Source organism: Lepisosteus oculatus, chromosome 26 (assembly GCF_040954835.1).
Source record: "Lepisosteus oculatus isolate fLepOcu1 chromosome 26, fLepOcu1.hap2, whole genome shotgun sequence".
NCBI classification, from domain to species: Eukaryota; Metazoa; Chordata; class Actinopteri; order Semionotiformes; family Lepisosteidae; genus Lepisosteus; species Lepisosteus oculatus.
In genome coordinates this window covers 8,274,984-8,291,942 of record NC_090721.1, presented here as the reverse complement: position 1 = coordinate 8,291,942, position 16,959 = coordinate 8,274,984, and the positions used below count along the sequence as shown (strand labels likewise).

General features: G+C 40.3%; 1 protein-coding gene across 5 annotated transcripts in view; it reads left to right on the top strand.

Moving 5' to 3' along the window:
* Window positions 1-801: 801 nt before the first annotated feature.
* The window catches only part of bcas3 (BCAS3 microtubule associated cell migration factor), a 234,446-nt gene continuing 218,288 nt past the window's right edge, over window positions 802-16,959 (top strand). For 4 of the 5 annotated variants that reach the window (XM_015367379.2, XM_015367378.2, XM_069184359.1 and 1 more), the window contains exons 1-8: window positions 802-1,033; window positions 2,178-2,291; window positions 3,039-3,131; window positions 4,016-4,070; window positions 4,301-4,376; window positions 5,765-5,871; window positions 12,756-12,837; window positions 16,697-16,769. In XM_015367379.2, coding sequence (XP_015222865.1) covers window positions 2,287-2,291; window positions 3,039-3,131; window positions 4,016-4,070; window positions 4,301-4,376; window positions 5,765-5,871; window positions 12,756-12,837; window positions 16,697-16,769 — 491 coding nt within the window. In that variant the 5' untranslated portion in view covers window positions 802-1,033; window positions 2,178-2,286. The remainder of the gene's footprint in view (window positions 1,034-2,177; window positions 2,292-3,038; window positions 3,132-4,015; window positions 4,071-4,300; window positions 4,377-5,764; window positions 5,872-12,755; window positions 12,838-16,696; window positions 16,770-16,959) is intronic. The other variant, XM_006640898.3, reaches the window with a different exon arrangement.

Below are 16,959 nucleotides of genomic sequence, written 5' to 3'. Positions count from 1 at the left end.
AATCCGTCTTCTTTAGAAAGGACGGAATGTTAAAACCGCTCTTACAGCGGTGAATTTGTAGTTTCAGATTGGCGTCAGGGCTGAGGCGAACATCAGTGCTTTATCGGTGCAATGAACAGACGTCCCACCCCAAAACGCTCTTGGGCACATCAGTAAAACCGTTTAAAGGATCTGAATGCTGTCAGGAACACCGTATAGGCAACTATTGTTACATGTTTATTTCCCACGGGAAATATACACTGATTACTTAATTTTCATCACCGCAAAGGCGTGTTGCTGACATGCACCTTAAATCATATGCTCAACCTAGCCCAGATGGAAACAGTGCAATCGCGACAAAATTCGAGCAAAAACTATTTAAAGGACCACTGCAAATGCACCAGCGTACAGCGTCTCCCACCCTAGAGCATATGCACCTGTACTGCTAAAACTGACATTAGAAAGATATCCGTATTCAAACGGGTCCCAAACCCATCTGGACCCGTGCGGGCGGAAACAGCTGAGCGGGGCTGCAGCACGCGGGGGTTTAGCGCCCCAGCAGCTAACACGTGCACACCGGCCTCTCGCGAGACTTCAATGTAAACAAACAAGGCGGAGGGGGGGGGGGGGTCTGTAAATACACCTCTGGGTAACCGGTCCGCGAGAAAAAACTCCAAACAAACCCTCTTAGAACGGTTCGCGCGGGCAGACACAATTCAAAACCCTAGTTTTGTCATTTCGACCGCCTCCGCCGGCCCGTCAGGAGTCGCTCACACGAGCTCGCACTTGGTCGTTTTCCACCCGACTGTGGCGTCTGCCTTCACGCAGGCCCGGAACACCGCCGGGTAACCCGAACCCGATAGGCTCTCGGCCCTCCTCCCTATTGGCTCACGCAGGCTTGGCCCCCGCCTCCCCCTGGCGCCTATAGGGCAGAGCGGAAAAGAGCCTCGCAGTGATTGGCTGGCCGGGCAGTTCCGTTGGCTGCCCGTGTTGCTGTGTTGTGGTGCGGGTTAAAAAGCGTCAGCCGAGGAGACTAGAAACAGAGCGTAACGGGGTTCGTATGAAAATACACATTTTCTAAGTGCTGTAACGGGAAAAAATGAATGTAACCGTTAACGGAAATGTGTCTTGTTTCCACCGGGGGTATGTCTGAACTCGGTGGTTTTGCTGTGTGGGATACTTGTTTTTGTAGGTGTGAGGACTCCGTGGTGTATATCCTACCCGCCTGACTTATTTCGTTCTTATTGTTTTCTTGAGACCCGTGACTGAAATGTATACACGTAGTGGAATAACCATAAGGAAATACACACTGACACAGCTCTTTTGCCGAGGAATGAAACAAATGATTTTGCATTCTTTATTTCCTCACGACATTAGACGTTTTTTTCAGCTTTTTATAGTTTGAAATACATATATTGATTTAGTGAGGTGACGCCACGTACCCCCCTCTCCCTCCCCTCCGCCAGTGTCATCCCTTATCGCCGTTAACCACTTATGTCTTCTTAGAAAGTGATCTGCAATGTTGACAACAGGCTAAAATGTTTAAAAGGAAGATATATTTCTACGCCATGGTCATTCACAGATGTTGTGAGAAGGGTCATGAGACGCAAGCGTAACGTTTCCCGCACACTCCGGACGGGACGTGACCTCGTCTTTAAATCCCTTTTCCCGCGGTTATAAAACTATTGAAGCGACCTTTCTGTTCAGGACATTTCGAAATTGAAGTGACTTGTAGGAAAACTGGTGTTGTGCAGTCCTTGGCTAAAATGCACCCCAACTTTTCCTCAGGAAATCTGAATAGTAGGCTGTGTATTTTAGCCAAAATGTCTTGAAAGCTTAAAAAGGTTTGATATGCTTCTTGTGCGATGACACGGCGATTCCCGGTTCCTTGGGTCTTCTGTGAGCCTCCTGGAAGCAAAAAAGAAACTTCCATATTTCATTTTTTCTGGATGAGACAGTGGAAGCTTCTAGTAAAATATAAGCGCCTTCTGAGAATCCCCTGAAAGGTACACAAAGCCTGTAAAATCTAGAGAATTTAGTGCGTGTCTTTATCATCTTGTTCCAGTTCATTTTCAGTTTATCCCTTACTTATTCCGAGGGTCACAGCGACCACATGGACACCAGTTCATTGTGGGGGACACACTCTCAAGCACATGGGACAGTTCAGGGAGTCTAACCTAGCCTGCGTGTCTTTGAAGGCTGGGAACATAACCAGAATACCAGGACAGAAAGCAAGCAGACTCGACAGAGAACGCAGCAGAGTCTGGAATTGAAGCCAGCACCTGAGAGCAGTGAAGAAGCTGCAGCATGAGGTGCCTGACCACTGTGCTACCCAACGTGTTTGCGTGTTAACCTCAAGTATCATGGTAGCTATCGGCTGCCATGTAAAGATAGAAGGTCTTTTACAGCTCGCAGCTGCAGGCGGTACAAAGAAAATGTAAAACGGATGTTGCGGAAAATTCGGTGCAGATGTAGGGAAAAGAAACGGCCAATACAGTGCATCTTTAATTAAAACTGTGAGTGGTGCCAGACCTTTCATACAGATTAATAGTTTTTGAGACTGGTATAGTGATGTTCGTTCCCAAGGCTGGCATGGTGGCGCAGTGATTAGCATTGCTTCTTTGTAGCTCTGGGGCTCTGGGGTCATATCCAGACCCGGGGTGCCTATCTGTGTGGAGTTTGTATGTTCTCCCCTGGTTACATGTTTCCTCCTGGTGCTCTGATATTCTCCCACACTCCAAAGACACACTGGCAGGTTAGTTTGCTTCCGGGAAAACGTGGTCCTCTACGGACTGGCGTCCCGTCCCGGATGTATCCTGCCTTGGGCTTGTTATTTGCCAGGATAGGCTCCAGCTCCTCCTCAGCCCGGTATTTAAGTGGTTTGTAAATATTTGGCTGGTTTCAGGCGGGCCTGACGCGTTCATGCACACGTCAAAGTTAGGCTTCATCAGGGGCTTGTCATTCTGTCTGCTGGCCGGGGAGGCTGCAGGGGTTGAACTGTCGCAGTAAACTGTGCACGAGGATAAAGGAAGTGATCCGCTGCCGCTTTCCTTTGGCAGGTCAAAGAGATCTGGAGACACGATGGCGTCCGACTCCCCGCGCCGTCCCAGCCGCTGCGCCGGAGGAGCGGTGGTGCGGGCGCAGGCGGCCACGTAAGACAAGAGCGTTTCTTCACCTCCCCGGATAAAACAGGAGCAGACAGGGGCTGAGCCCTCGTTTGTTCAGATACACTATCTTGTTTGTTTCACATTCCTTTGCTCTGTCTTAAACGATTGTCTCAAAATGTGCCAGTTTATGGGATCCATGCTGTGTTTCGGCAGAGTGCGTAACTGAGGCACAAGTTGCTACTTTGGCAAAGGCATGCCCTTGTAATATGTCAGAGTAAATGAAGAAACTGAGATGTAATGTTAATTGTAATGTTTCTTCTTGGGTGGAGGGGAATTTATCAGTAATAAGGCCTTTAATTCACTTATCAGCCTGTTCGCCCCAGCAAGCTTGAATTTCGCCTTTCTTGTTACTCACTGTGTACCTAAGTTTAGGTCTGTTCTACAGAGCATTTGACGGCACAGGAAAATTGTCCACTCTCTCACAGAGCCTTGGAGTATCTTTTTCAAGTAAAATTATATCCCATATAATAAAGTACTTTATAATGTAATTCTAGATTTTCCAACGATCCTTTATGGTGAGCCTGTTGAATCAGCTGTGCAAATGCCAGTGACTTTCTGTGATTACAAATGAGACAAACATATTTTGCTGTAGCACCACACTCTCAGTTGTGGTATTGCCGTATTTTGTTAGGGCTTTTCGAGCAGTAGAGAAGATGTGCATGCACTGCTCCAGTTATCATTTCCTAAAATGACCGATTCCTTATTCTGGGTGCAAAGCTGGTTCCCATTGCCAATAGACTGAATTCAGAAAGGCTACAATTAAGCTTTTCTTGTTGCTGATAAAAACATGGTAATAATGATCAAATTAGGTGACGAAAGACCAGAGCTTTGCTGTGCACGTTGGTAATGTAACAGATGCTGTTTTTCAGAGAGCAGTCATACATGGAGAGTGTAGTGACGTTTCTGCAAGATGTTGTCCCACAGGTAAGGGAGTGCGTTGCTGTATAGTCTTACAGTTTTTTTTTTATTTTAAAGATGTCTTTTTATCTCAGGCTGTTAACAATGTGGGGTTTTAGAAACACCCCAATATAGGAAAATATCTCTTAAACTTTGTCTGCACTGGTTTTATTAAAAAACATGTCATTGCTTTGGCAGCGTCTGTCTCTTCTTACCGGACTGTCGCACACCTGTCTGCTTCCTTTACTTTCCTTCAGGCTTATACAGGAGCACCGCCCACAGATGAGAAGGAGAAAATTGTCTGGGTCCGATTTGAAAAAGCAGATATCAATGGTAAGAAGAGGATAGTTAATACAAAGTACAATTAAATAAAGTATGACACAACCTTCAGCATGGCAGTAACTTGCGTAGAAGCTAACAGAAGGATTAAATTATACTCCATCAGTTAAATCAGATCTATAAAACACCTGCTATATAACAGTTCCTAAAATCAGTACTCAGTGGTGTGTTTCCTTTTATGAGGGTTGTGGCGAAACGAAAGCTTTAAATTCACGATTGGTATATACTGTACATGTCAATTTTTATTTACACGATTAAGGCCTAGAGGACTTTAATTCTGGAGAAAATGAAGCTTTTATTTATTGATACGTGTTGCTTGTATTTTTCTTAGTTTATAAGAGGGGTGAAAAATAGTTTGGCTTTGTTTCTGATGTATTAAAATATTTAATAAAGGCACTCTATTGCCATAACGTAAAGGTAAAGGCGTAAAATTTCTCGAGAACATTTGAATTACTAATTGACTTGTTTATTATTCATTAGATTTACAAATAATTACTTTTTAATCTTTCTGCTAAAACAATATACACATTCACATGACATCTCAGAAGGACAATGCACATTTTTACATTGCTTGTGTAAAAATGGTTTTCTTTCAAGTTGAAAATGTGGTAAAGTTCCCTATTGATGACTTATGGTTGTCACAGTGGCACAGTGGTTAGTATAACCGCCTTGCAGCACTGTGGCCCTGGGTTCAATTTCTGGGGTGCTATCTACATGGAGTTTTCAGTTTCCACTTTCCCCCCACAGTCCCGAGATATAGTGGTAGGTTGAATGGCTTCTGGGAAAATTGGCCTCATGTTCATGGTGTGAGCATGTATGTTCATGTTCATGTCTGTGTCTGTTCTGTGATGGACCGCTGTCCCATCCAGGGTGAATCCCCGGCTTTTGCCTGTTGCTGGCCGAGATATGTTCCGGCTCCCCTGCAACCCTGTATTGGATAAGGCGGCTAAAAATGGATGGAGGACTTACTTGAGCACGTTCACATTTGCGGGATGATCTGGAGTCATGTGTGCCAGCTTGGGCTCAGAGACGAGTAAACAAGCGCTTGCTTGTCCGGGCTCTACCAAAGGAATGGATCTGAATCCCACAAGACACTAACTGCACCCTGGTGCCAGCCGTGTGTTACAGATATCCATCTTATATTGCCTCCAGTGGCCACACACACTGCTAGCCTCTAACTTTCAGAGTAGACCCCTTATTTATCAGCGCCGTTGGTGACAGACGTGAATAAACAGAATGAAATTGCCTGTGGCGTGTCTGTTAATTGAAAAAAAAGATTGTTGTTTTTCTGATAATAACTTTATAACTGATATGTTTCTTTTGATGCTCAGTATACATTTCACATCTTAATTGTGGTCTTAATATATTTGCTGTCTGGACAGATATTGCCAGGACACCCGAGTTTCTGGAATTGCATGGAACCGGCACTGATCCTCCCCTGCTGCTGCTGATCGGATATGCAGATGGGATGCAGATCTGGAGTGTTTCGGTGAGAGACGAGTGCTAAACTGGACGCTTACTTGAAAAAAGAAGTGCTGAATAAAGTTATAGTTTGCTATCTGATATACTATGTGCTTTCAAGGTACAGAGCCATTATCCGTACTAAAGTGCTGAAAGGAAACAAAACATTGAATTTGGGAAAATTAAAGCCAGATTTAGGAAAAGTAAGGGACAAGTACTGAAAGACAAAGCTGTGGGACAGATACAACTGGGCTGTGACCTGTGTTTTAATTGAGAACACAAGGAGAGATTCTAATTTAGATTAAGCTTAAGTTTTGGCCAAGTTGATTCAGATTCAGAAGTCAAAAAGAACATTTGTTTTGTAGCTATGATCAAGTGTTGACAGAAAAATACAATTTCTTCTTAGATAATAAAAGGTCACTTGTATTATGAATATCTTAGGTGGACTTCAGACCGCTTAAAAAATGTGTTGAAAAATAAAAGGTAATGTCATATACTAATGACTGAAACTTTACTGAAGAGCAGAAGTAGGATTCTGATACAAGCTTTCGCCTTCCTGCATTCATTTCTCCGAGCTGCACTGCTATTAGTAAACACTAGATGTCACAGCAGTCAAGCATTTGGGAGGCAGAGTTTTAAACTCAAGCAGCACTCTGAAGGAGAGGTAGCAAATTTAACTTTCATTTCAAGGTTGCAGCCTGTTTTTTAGGTGAACTGCCATGAAAATGGTCACAATATGTAAGTCAGTGGTAATATTTGGCTGATTAGCGGCTTGAAGAGATGATTGCAAGTGTGAATAGAAAACACTTGCACTACCACAATTTTAGAGGATTTATAGGAAATTACAGAACCAAGTGTCTGTTGGATTATGCAGATCTGTCACTATTTTAGTCTTCATTGTATTTTCTTTTCTTTAAGAAAGAATAAGAATAAGGCAGTTAAGTACTGTACATTTATTGGTTGCATTTTTTGCTGTCTTAGCGTGACGATTTAAGTTAAACAACCATATAAATTCTAAGATCCGTGCATGCTTGCGTTTGTCATTTTAAATAAGATCGACGGGGGAGATGCAAAATGAAGCATGGATGTGGACATGAAAATGAAACGTGTCCATTCGGGGATTGCTGCTTCCTGCTGCAGCACAAACTAATCGCTCTGTTCTGAACCCCAGCCGGGGTAAAGAGTGCTGTCGGTCACTGAGGGCGCCAGCCCCGCTGAAGCAGGACAGGCGTGAGATTATTATTGATAGTGGGTCACGTCTCTGCCCATTACTGTAACACGGAAAGGTCAGAGCCATATCCTCTTGTGACTCTGCTTTGCTGCCTCTGTCGGAGTCTAATTCCTGGGAGAGTGCAGTTGTTTGTGCCCTCTGTCCCTGGCTGGCGGGGGATTTCGTATGCGAGTCCGGTGCTGTCAAAGAGCCATGTGACGATATGTTGAGAGACAGGGAGGCCAGCCACTGCCAGCCTGTGCAATCTGTTCTAGCTGCGATACAGAAAGGGAAACACTGTTTGTTTTGTCTCTGTGACAATAGTGTGAAAGGTCTTAGGATCCATTTATGAATCTGTGGCTAATAAAAACACTTGTTTAGATTTTGGATGGGGACATTATAAAATTTTACACTTTCTGTTTTGTTGTTACAGATATGCATATTGTAATAAAGTTAGGAATCAAATCTGGTTTAGATTAATTCATGTTACCAATAACTGTCAAACCAGCAATACTTTAACAGTGAGAAGTCCTTTCAGAGTTTGAAAGAATTTAAAATAAATCCTTGAGTATTCCTTTACCAACATCTGCTGTTTACAAGAGAAATTGTATAGTTTCCCAAAACTAACAAACTAAGTCATTGGTCAAATTGTTTACTGTTGTGTGGCATGTGTTTAGACATGTGCTCTTCTCTTTTCTTTGGGTGAAATAGAGTGGTGCCTGCCGCCATTATTAGGTTGTTGAGCTTGTACTTTTTTTGTGGGTTTGTTTCTCCGGTGGAGTTGGGGCCCATTTTTCACTTGGTATAAGTACGTGATGAAAGCAGCAAGATTTCTGAGCATGAGTGATTGTGAAGCGTTCATGACAGTTGCTAAGCTGACACCCTCCGTAATGGTGTTGCATCGACTAAGAAGCACTTCCACCTCTGGCTGCCAGGGTGTGTGGTTCTATTTACTCTGAGTGTCTGTGCATTAACATCTCCTTGGAGAAAGATCTTTGACTGGAGAGGTGTTGCTCTCGAATCGAAGAGAGGAGTTGGATTAGTTGAGGCTAATTGAAATGGTGTTGGAAGCACAAGGTGTTGGTGGGAAAGACATGCTTTGAAGTGAGGTGTCAGTAATGGTCTTGTTATTATTAAAGCCAATCTGAAGCAAGAGTAACACTGGGCCACGTATCGTACAGGTTTTTAATCTTCATCTGTATTAAGATTGAATAAATCTTTCCTCAGGCTTTCCTTCCATTAATTAAAAAAGGGCAGGACAGCTATTTTCAATAAATTAATTAAGCTGAATCGTTTTCTATTTGTGAAAGCAGAACCCGTGACAAGTATGAATCAGAAAGGTTCCTATTTAGTCTGAGGAGCTAGTGAGCTCTTAAGTGCTGTCTCTTAAAAACAGCGGAAGATCTAACACCTCTATTCAGCCTGAGTTTTATAATCTTACTCAGTGCCTTCTTTTCACTGGGAACTGTGTTGTCAAGGCTTGCTGACAGACTCCGCATCATTACAGGGCAGCAGGAATAGGAGTTATGTACTTACAGATCCATGTGCATATAATCCATCCATCCATTATCTGACTGCTTCTTGCAATTCTGGGTCGTGGGCGTGCAGATATAATATAACTATATAATACACTTTTTTTAGAGGTTGCATTGGGGCTGAAGAAACTGGCAGAAATTATGTCTTTTAATAACGAACCTGTTTTTCGGAGCACAGAAAAGATAGCCGGGGTTGAGCTGTAAAACAAGCAAGTGCCGGTTGTGCTATATCTGGTTCATTACTGGTTGTCATGATTCATCTTGTTTTAAGATTCCCTTGTGTGCCAACACGTTGCAGTTTGTAAAGTGTAGACATGGCATTGCTCTGCAGCTGAAAAGCTCCTAAAAAGTAACAATACTTTTAAAACTGAACGCTCTAGTTCTCTGAATTGGAGAATCTATCCACACTCAAGTGAGTATTGCCAACGATGTTTTTCTGAGCCAGCTCCGCCTTTTTTTAGTGGAATTGTTTGAGTTATTGCATGTACCTTGGTGGAAACATTATAATTATTATCAGTGTTGTTTATTATTTGTGTTAAAATTGAATAGTTTGTGCCTTTTTTCATTTCTGTATCGGAGACAAGATAATGATTACAGAAACACAGCCACTGATCCTGAGGAAAAAAAAAAGATTGAAAAGGTTAAACAGCTAATTTAATTTTTGCACAGCTCTCCTGTTCTGGCTGATGTTGGTGTAATGCCATTATATCTGTGTTGTGTTGTGGTTTGCCTGAGATCTTTGAAAATTGTGCTTTTTATCGTCATTAACATTTTTTACTTCAGTGTAATCCAAAGGCAGCTATGTATCATTTAGTGAGAGTGCTGCTCAATTACTCATCCATTTTATTAAGCAGTATTATAAGACCAATGTCAGCTGTTTTAGAATAAAAAAGCATTAAAACAAGTGAAAGCAACAACAAAAAACAATTTTCTATATTGCTTTTTTTACCGTAATTGAATGTTGAAAATGTTCTTTGAGGATGTCACAGATCTTTGTCATAGTGAGGATAAACTGCTATAATACATAATGACAGTGGCATTAATTTAAACCATGGAGACCAACAAATGACATTATTTCTAGGTTAATTTTAATGGCTGGTGTTTCTTTATACAAGTGTGGGATCTCTATAAAGTGTTTATTTTTATACTGTTAATCTCTTATACTATGGCAATAAAATCTGTACTGACCACTTTTAATAAAAACATTGTTTTAATCCATCACTTTGAAGAGGTTGCTAATTGTCTAAAAGAGCGATTATCCTCGGATGTTCTTATCTTCTTAAAACACATGGATTATCTACTGCACTGTGATAATGCACATTCACTGTAATTTAGAAACAATAATGAATACGATTGCTCTCAAAACAAAAACTGATTTATTAAAGGGCCTTTAAAACATGGGTATATATTTAAGATGTATCCAGAGTGACTGGGCATTGTGAGTGATGAACATAATCCCAATGCTTTAAAAAAATTGTCACGTGTACCTGTGGCAGCAAACAAGTCAGTATCACACTGTTAAAATATTAAAAATATAGTGGTTTGCAAAGACGACCGACTCATAATTATTATGATTTCTGCAGTGATGCAGTGCTATGGCCAATACATGTTTTTGATCGCTGTTCAGAAAGCAGTCATCATTTGCATTGTAATACTCTGGATGCATTTATTCCTTTCTTGGTAGCTTTTTTATTTTGTGGTTTGGTTTACAGTTTTTTTTTAGCATGTGAAGCCCATTTTCTGCAGTTGGAAAAGATTATTTTTCCTACAGTGTGAACAGATCTCTCTTTGTTCTTCTCCACATTGTCTTTGACTTCTTCGTCCAGCTTTTTCCTTTTAAATGTAGAAAGTGGGGCGGGCAAAATTCATAATTATATGATTGCATTAGGACCACTTTTTGGACTACCAGAAAGGATAATTGCAAGAATGTCTATATTGATTAAGGGAGTTACTTATTAAGAGATGACTAATCTATGGATAACACACTAAGCATGAATCTTATTATCAAAACTAAGAAACTGATTTTAAAACTCATTAACCATTTAAGGCTGTACATTGCAGATTCTGTGCAAAACTGTATCCCTGGGAATTTTGGAAAAAACAAATCAGTGAGATGCAGCAGGCATCATGCTCTGTTCATGAGTTCTGTGACTAATTAAATATATGTTTAATGTATTACCAAGAAAATACAGATTTCATTATCTTTCAGGAACTCTTGCCCTTACTGTACTGAAATACCCTCTTTGAACATAAGAACACGAGAAATGTTACCATTTGGCCCATATAGACCATTTGGTGGTTAATTGCTAAGTGATCCAAAGTTCTTTTCTAGCTCTTTCTTGAAAAAAAAACCAGGATATTGGCTTCAACTGCAGGGCTTGGCAGCTTGTTCCATGCTCCCACAACACTTTGGGTAAATACATGCCTCCTGTTTATAGTTATAAATGTGCTTCCTGGTATATGTACGGGTATGTGTACTTCCACGTATTTCCTCTTCATAGTTATAAATATGCCTCCAGTTGTGTCCTTTGGTTTGTGTTTTACCGATTATTCTGATGTAATCTGCCGAGTTGACTCTATCAGTGCCTTTTGAGTATGTAAAATGCCTTTTTTTTTCCTTAAGCGCTGTTATTGATATTTACATTGCAGTTAATCTCTTTGAACGGCACCATTTTTTGTTTGTAAAAACAAAACACTAAAACAAAATACACAACAGGACATGTATCATACAAAAATAGCTGCACATAATAAAGATCGCAAACGAGAGAAGGACAGTCAGCCCATCTAGCTTATTTGGTAGTGAGTAGATAATTGATCCAAGGATCTTATCCTGCTGTTTCTTGAGACAAAGCCAGTGTATCAGCTTCCACAGCATAGCTGGTATGCTTGTTTCACAGACAACCCTTATGGGTTTACAAACCGTACAAAGCGTGGTCAGTTTTAATGCAGAGTTTGTTCATACTGGTTAAATGCTTTCTTTATAATTATTTAAGTTCTTTAAAATAATCGCAACTGTTCAAGACTGAACAAATGTTCATTTGATTCCCTCACTAATACTGTTTTTGTATGTTTCTGTAATGCTTCTTTTGGAAAATCTTTCATGGTGTATTTCACACTTTATTTAAGAAAGTGAGAGTCTAAATGGACAGTCTTGTGATTTACATATAAGTTGATTTTCAGAGTTAATAGTACTCCTTCTGTAGTGGATCGCGTTAAGGTCCTTAGCACTAATCTGCCTACATAGTAAGAGTTCCAAGAACGGAGGCTTTAGCAAGCTTAAGAACTCCCACTGATTGGATAATGACTGTGAAACTGGGAATCCGATTGGCTGGTGTGATCCTTAGGATACTGTAGTTCCTGAAGAGCCTTCTTTTTTGGATGCCACCAGAAATGGGCAGAACTGTCCCGTAATGTTTTATTTGCAGTTTTTTCAAAATAGGGAATGTGAGTTTACATTCCTGGCCTGCACACTAGAGGCTGAAATGTAAATGCATTCCACTTCAAAATATATGGTACGAAAGTGGCACGGGCTTTAATCCTCTGATGACGGCATGAAATCTTTGATGACGTAATCCGCTATGTTGGTTTTCTTTCAGACAGATTTTGGGCTCACATATTGCTCATACAGTAATATAAAGAAAGCTTCTGTGTGAAGAGTACATCTTTTTAAATGTCCCAGTTACTGTTTCGTAAAAATAATGAGAAGACATTAACAATACTCTTGCATGCTTCTGACACATTTGGATCTCTGTGTGGAAGTCTGAGCTGTGCCCCCCAAGTACAATTCAGAGCATAGTTTTGACATAGCCAGCAGCTGTGATTGATCTGATTGAGCTGTAATAGCTTCTTTTAAGCACTGTGCGTACTGAAGCATTGTACTGCCCAGTATTGGATAGGAAGGGCAAGAATGGGTGGCCTAAATACTCAGGGACTGGCTGTCTGTTTTTTTTTTGTCCGTTCAAAATAAAGGGCATCTCCTGACTCAGGGGTCTAGTTCTTGTCTCCTGCTTTACATCCCAGAAGGAAAATTATTCCAACCCTTTTCATCAGCATCAGTGTACTGTATGTAAAGTTAAAGAAGCCACTCCTCTTTCCTACGGTGTTAGGTCCTCTCCCCTCCAACGGTAATATTCTATTTAACCGTTTTTGTTATTTGCTTTCTTCCAGATCAGCGGCGAAGCGCAGGAGCTGTTTTCGGTGCGGAATGGTCCAGTGCGAGCTGCCAGGCTCCTGCCTGCTCCCCATGTCAGTAAGTACAGGCGAGGCGCCCTTGTCCCCACTGCAGCCGCAGTCGCAGGGCCTGGCTGACCCAGGCCACAAACACAGCAGGAGAGGGTGGGTGTGAGCAAGAGAAGGCCTGGGGAGCGCAGGTCGGCAAAGGGTTTGTTTCAGTGACCTGCTTTTGGAAACCTCTATGAGCTCACCCGCTCTACGCTTCTGTGGCGTGTCTGGAGATGATTTCTTCAGCAAAAGGAAAAAATCAAGGCACAGCAACAGCAAATTGTTTTGTTTTTTTACCATTTAATTTTGCATAAAAGGTGCTATTTTTCTATGTTTGGTCTTGCTTTCGCGCTGTCATTTGATTATTGTGAATCCTTTTTTATGCCTCTGAAATATCCTGAAAGAAAATATCCATGCATTCCTTTAGAGCTGTTACACATGGCCTTATAAAAGGAAGCTCCTGTCTTCCCTCTACTGTCCCCTTGTAGCTGTAGTTAAGCCCTCCCAGAGAGCTTCTCTCAGTGACAGGATTCAGCTCCCTGAGCCACATTCTCCAGCCTGGTCTTGACCACACATAGATTTGTGTTGGGCGTTTTTTTTTGTTTGTTATTATTTTAAAATTAAAGCACATCTAAAAACTAATAAAAAAAACTTTAATTTAAACATTTAATTAAGTGTTTCGTGAGTCTTGCAGCATCTGTCAGATTAATTAATAATCCCTTGATTGATTTTATTTTAGGAAAGTGTTTCAGTACAACAAATGAACCCCTTGCTGCAAAAAGAAAATTGCCTTGCCTCAAATCTGTTTTCAGTGTACAGGGACAGCTTTTAAAATTAAGTTAAATATGGCATGATTTATTTTGTTTTGGGCTAGTTTTTTTCTTCAATATATCATGTTTAAATTAAAGGCTGCCCCGTGTTTCTTAATAGAACAGAGCCCTTGCCAGAGCCCCACTGTGTTCCGATCCTAATATTGAAGTCAGTCCTATAAGATTAGTGTTGGCTTTCTGTCAACTGGCTGCTTCAGAAGTGAGGAACTCTTCTATGCCAGAGTTCTGGTAAAAAACACAGATTTTCCCCTTTCTTTCATCACAACTTGCTTATTGGCTAGTGTATGACTTGTGGTAATTACATTTATTAAAATAAGGGAAAAAACAGCCTCTCTGGGAAGAAATACGGCGTGGTGATCATTGTCACAGATAACACAAATTTTGAAAAATAAATAAGCAAGCTGTGTGGTTAAATCTCCACCTGAAGTTAGGCGACACTTTCACATTTCTCCTTGTGCAATTTGGTAAGTTTTGGATGGTGGAGTGAATCCAAGTTAAGTACAACAGGATTGAAATCAAATAATTCAGCTCAAGGCAATCCCTAGAACATGTCATTTACAGCTGTTTTTAATATGACAACGCAAGCGGTTATGCTTTTTGAACATAACCAGCCTTCGGTCTTTTTTTTTCCGCCGATTAGCAGGTCCAATAGCAGAATCTGAAATTGCTGTCGCTGCAGGTATATTTTCTGAATGGAATCTGCGCAAGCACGCTGTGACATTTCGGCGAGAAAAATCGTTTTTGTTCTCTCTATATTTGTTCCGGTCTTTTGGCAGATTTTAACAATGCACAATGACAGCATTCACAATATCTGGAATTGGATAAAAGCAGAAAGGCTGTAATAAGAAGCAGCAGATATTCAACACATGAGGAGAATGATTCTGTGCAAAATAATGTGAATTGTACAAATGGGGAAACTGATTGTAATCAGTAAAGTGCAAACAGTGTTGCACTGTAGTGAGTTTTAAAAGGGGTGATTGTTAAATGTGGGAGTCTGGGTGGGTGGATTTTGGAAAGTCCTGAAAATAGGTGTCGATTGTAATAAGAAAAGTCTTTTCCAAACTTTAAGGAGGAAATTCGCAAGTTTTCCAGAACAGTCTCTTTGTTGGGATCCAGTGGTCTAATTGTAGATCCGGACTCCTTATTTTATGTATATATTTTTGATAATACTGATTAGCAAATTAATCCAATTAAAAAAAACATGATATTAAAAAGACAGTTACAACTCTGTATTTGCTGAGAAGATTTTGTTGTTTTATATAGACTAACACAAAACAAGGGTTTTTTATTACAATTGGAGGTCTTGGTTCATTATACCTTCTAGTTACTGGAGTTCAGTTTGAAATCTGTGAAATAATTCATGAGAAGATGATGGAGGCTGTTGATCCAGGCAGTCTTCTTACAGGTGAAAAGTTAAGAAGTACATAGAATATCTGAAGCAGATCACTGACAGTCTGAAGTGAAAAGGCATTGTTTTTAATGTATAAAATGTTTGAGTAAAGACCATTTTTTAATGAATCTTTTAAATTAAATACAGAGTTGCCTTAGGTTTCTGAGCCACTGTGCAATTTAAATTAATTGGCAAAGCAGCTTTTTGAAAGCCTCTTGTTAAAAGCATTCTTGTGATTCTCAATCCACAACTCTGTCCACATCTGCTCTTCTTTCATTTATGACATCAATAAAGCAGTTTCATACGGTCATATATACATACATATGAATATGTTCCTTTGAAGTTAAAGCATAGATAACTTAATAGGAAATATTTTTCCTATACGAGAGACGCACCAATTTTGCTATGCACAGACAGTGTCTAAGTATTTTGAAGAGCGCAGGAGCCTGTAAGATAGAGACACACTGCTTCTTGACCTTGCTGGAAAGCTGCATCTGTTCCATTTTTAGAGAGGCATATTATCAGAGGTAGCTAGATAACAAGATAGCATCAGCCGTCCCAGTGTCTACACACATCTGAGTAAAATTGATTGCTAATAAAGTTTTTAAACAAGTCCCAGAGGGCCTGTTGTATTTCAGAAATGCAGAATTAAATATTTAATTTTCCTGGCTCTTATCAAAACTTTCAGATCTCTTTGATATGCTTATCAATAAGACAGTAGTCTTTCTAAAAGACGTGAGGGGAATAAATAAGCTTGTGAATGACCCAGTGGCCTTTTCAGAAGATGGACCTAAATAAAAAGTCAGCTGTTTCCTCTGTGAGACATCTTATTTAGTTCATGATTTAATATCGTGACTAGCTGTAATGTTGGAAGACAACATTTTTAAGAACAGAGCAACCCATTTGAAGTGTTAAGTTTTGGAAATAGTGCATGTGCTCACACGATACACCACAAGAATCCTGTGTTCCTGAAGCTGATTACTCTCATAGCCTTGCTGCATACTTTGCTGCCTAAATTACTGCTTTACATAGGTTAGTATGGTCACCATTATTATAGATCATTAAAATCTGGATGAGATTTGAATTTTTCCCCCTTTTTCAAATTGAACAATTTAAGAAATATGGGATCTGTAAACTTACTGCAATTTTTTTTTAAAAATATGCCTACTGGCCTTTTACTATGTAGTAATTTTTGAAAACCCAAAAAATCAAACACAGAATCAGACAAAAGGCTCTTCTGAGCTTTGAAGGTTTTTTTTGCCCTTTTTAAAATTTGTTTCAGCTCAACACATTTGAACAGAGTGCCGTTTCTGTTTTCTGTCTTTTCAAGATGCCCTTGCATGTTGGTATTTTAATTTCATTTGATCCTTGTAAGTTTTATGCGAACCAAGCACTATTCTGTGGTCAAAGAAGATGAGTCTATAAGTTGACAGGAAAGAAGGTCCTGTTTTATTTTTATTTTATTTTCTTGGAAAATGTTAGACCATAATTTGATTACAGAGCAACTGTTGTAATGTAATCAACACACTTCCTGCTGTGAGAGAAGCTTATTAAAAAGATGTGGGTGGGTGACTCTGGCAGACAGAGACTCCACATACATGTTGTTAATGAATGTACTCCTTTGTTTTGACCAGTTTTTAATTTGCCTTTGTATGTCCCACTCACAGGTCCTCTGAAAGCAGACAGTTTTGCTGAGAAGAGACCCCTCCTTGGTGTATGCAAAAGTGCAGGGTCTTCTGGGTAAGTGAGTGACATGAATACCACATGGCTCTGGGTGGCATGGGTGGCTCTCACATGACTCCGGTTGGCATACAGCTGTGCTGTAGAAGAGACTTAGGGCACACCTGCAGGTATTTCCTGTTTATTCTCTTTTTTAAAAAAAATAATCCCTTAACACATAAAAAAGTGTTTAAATCTTTGTGTTTTACAT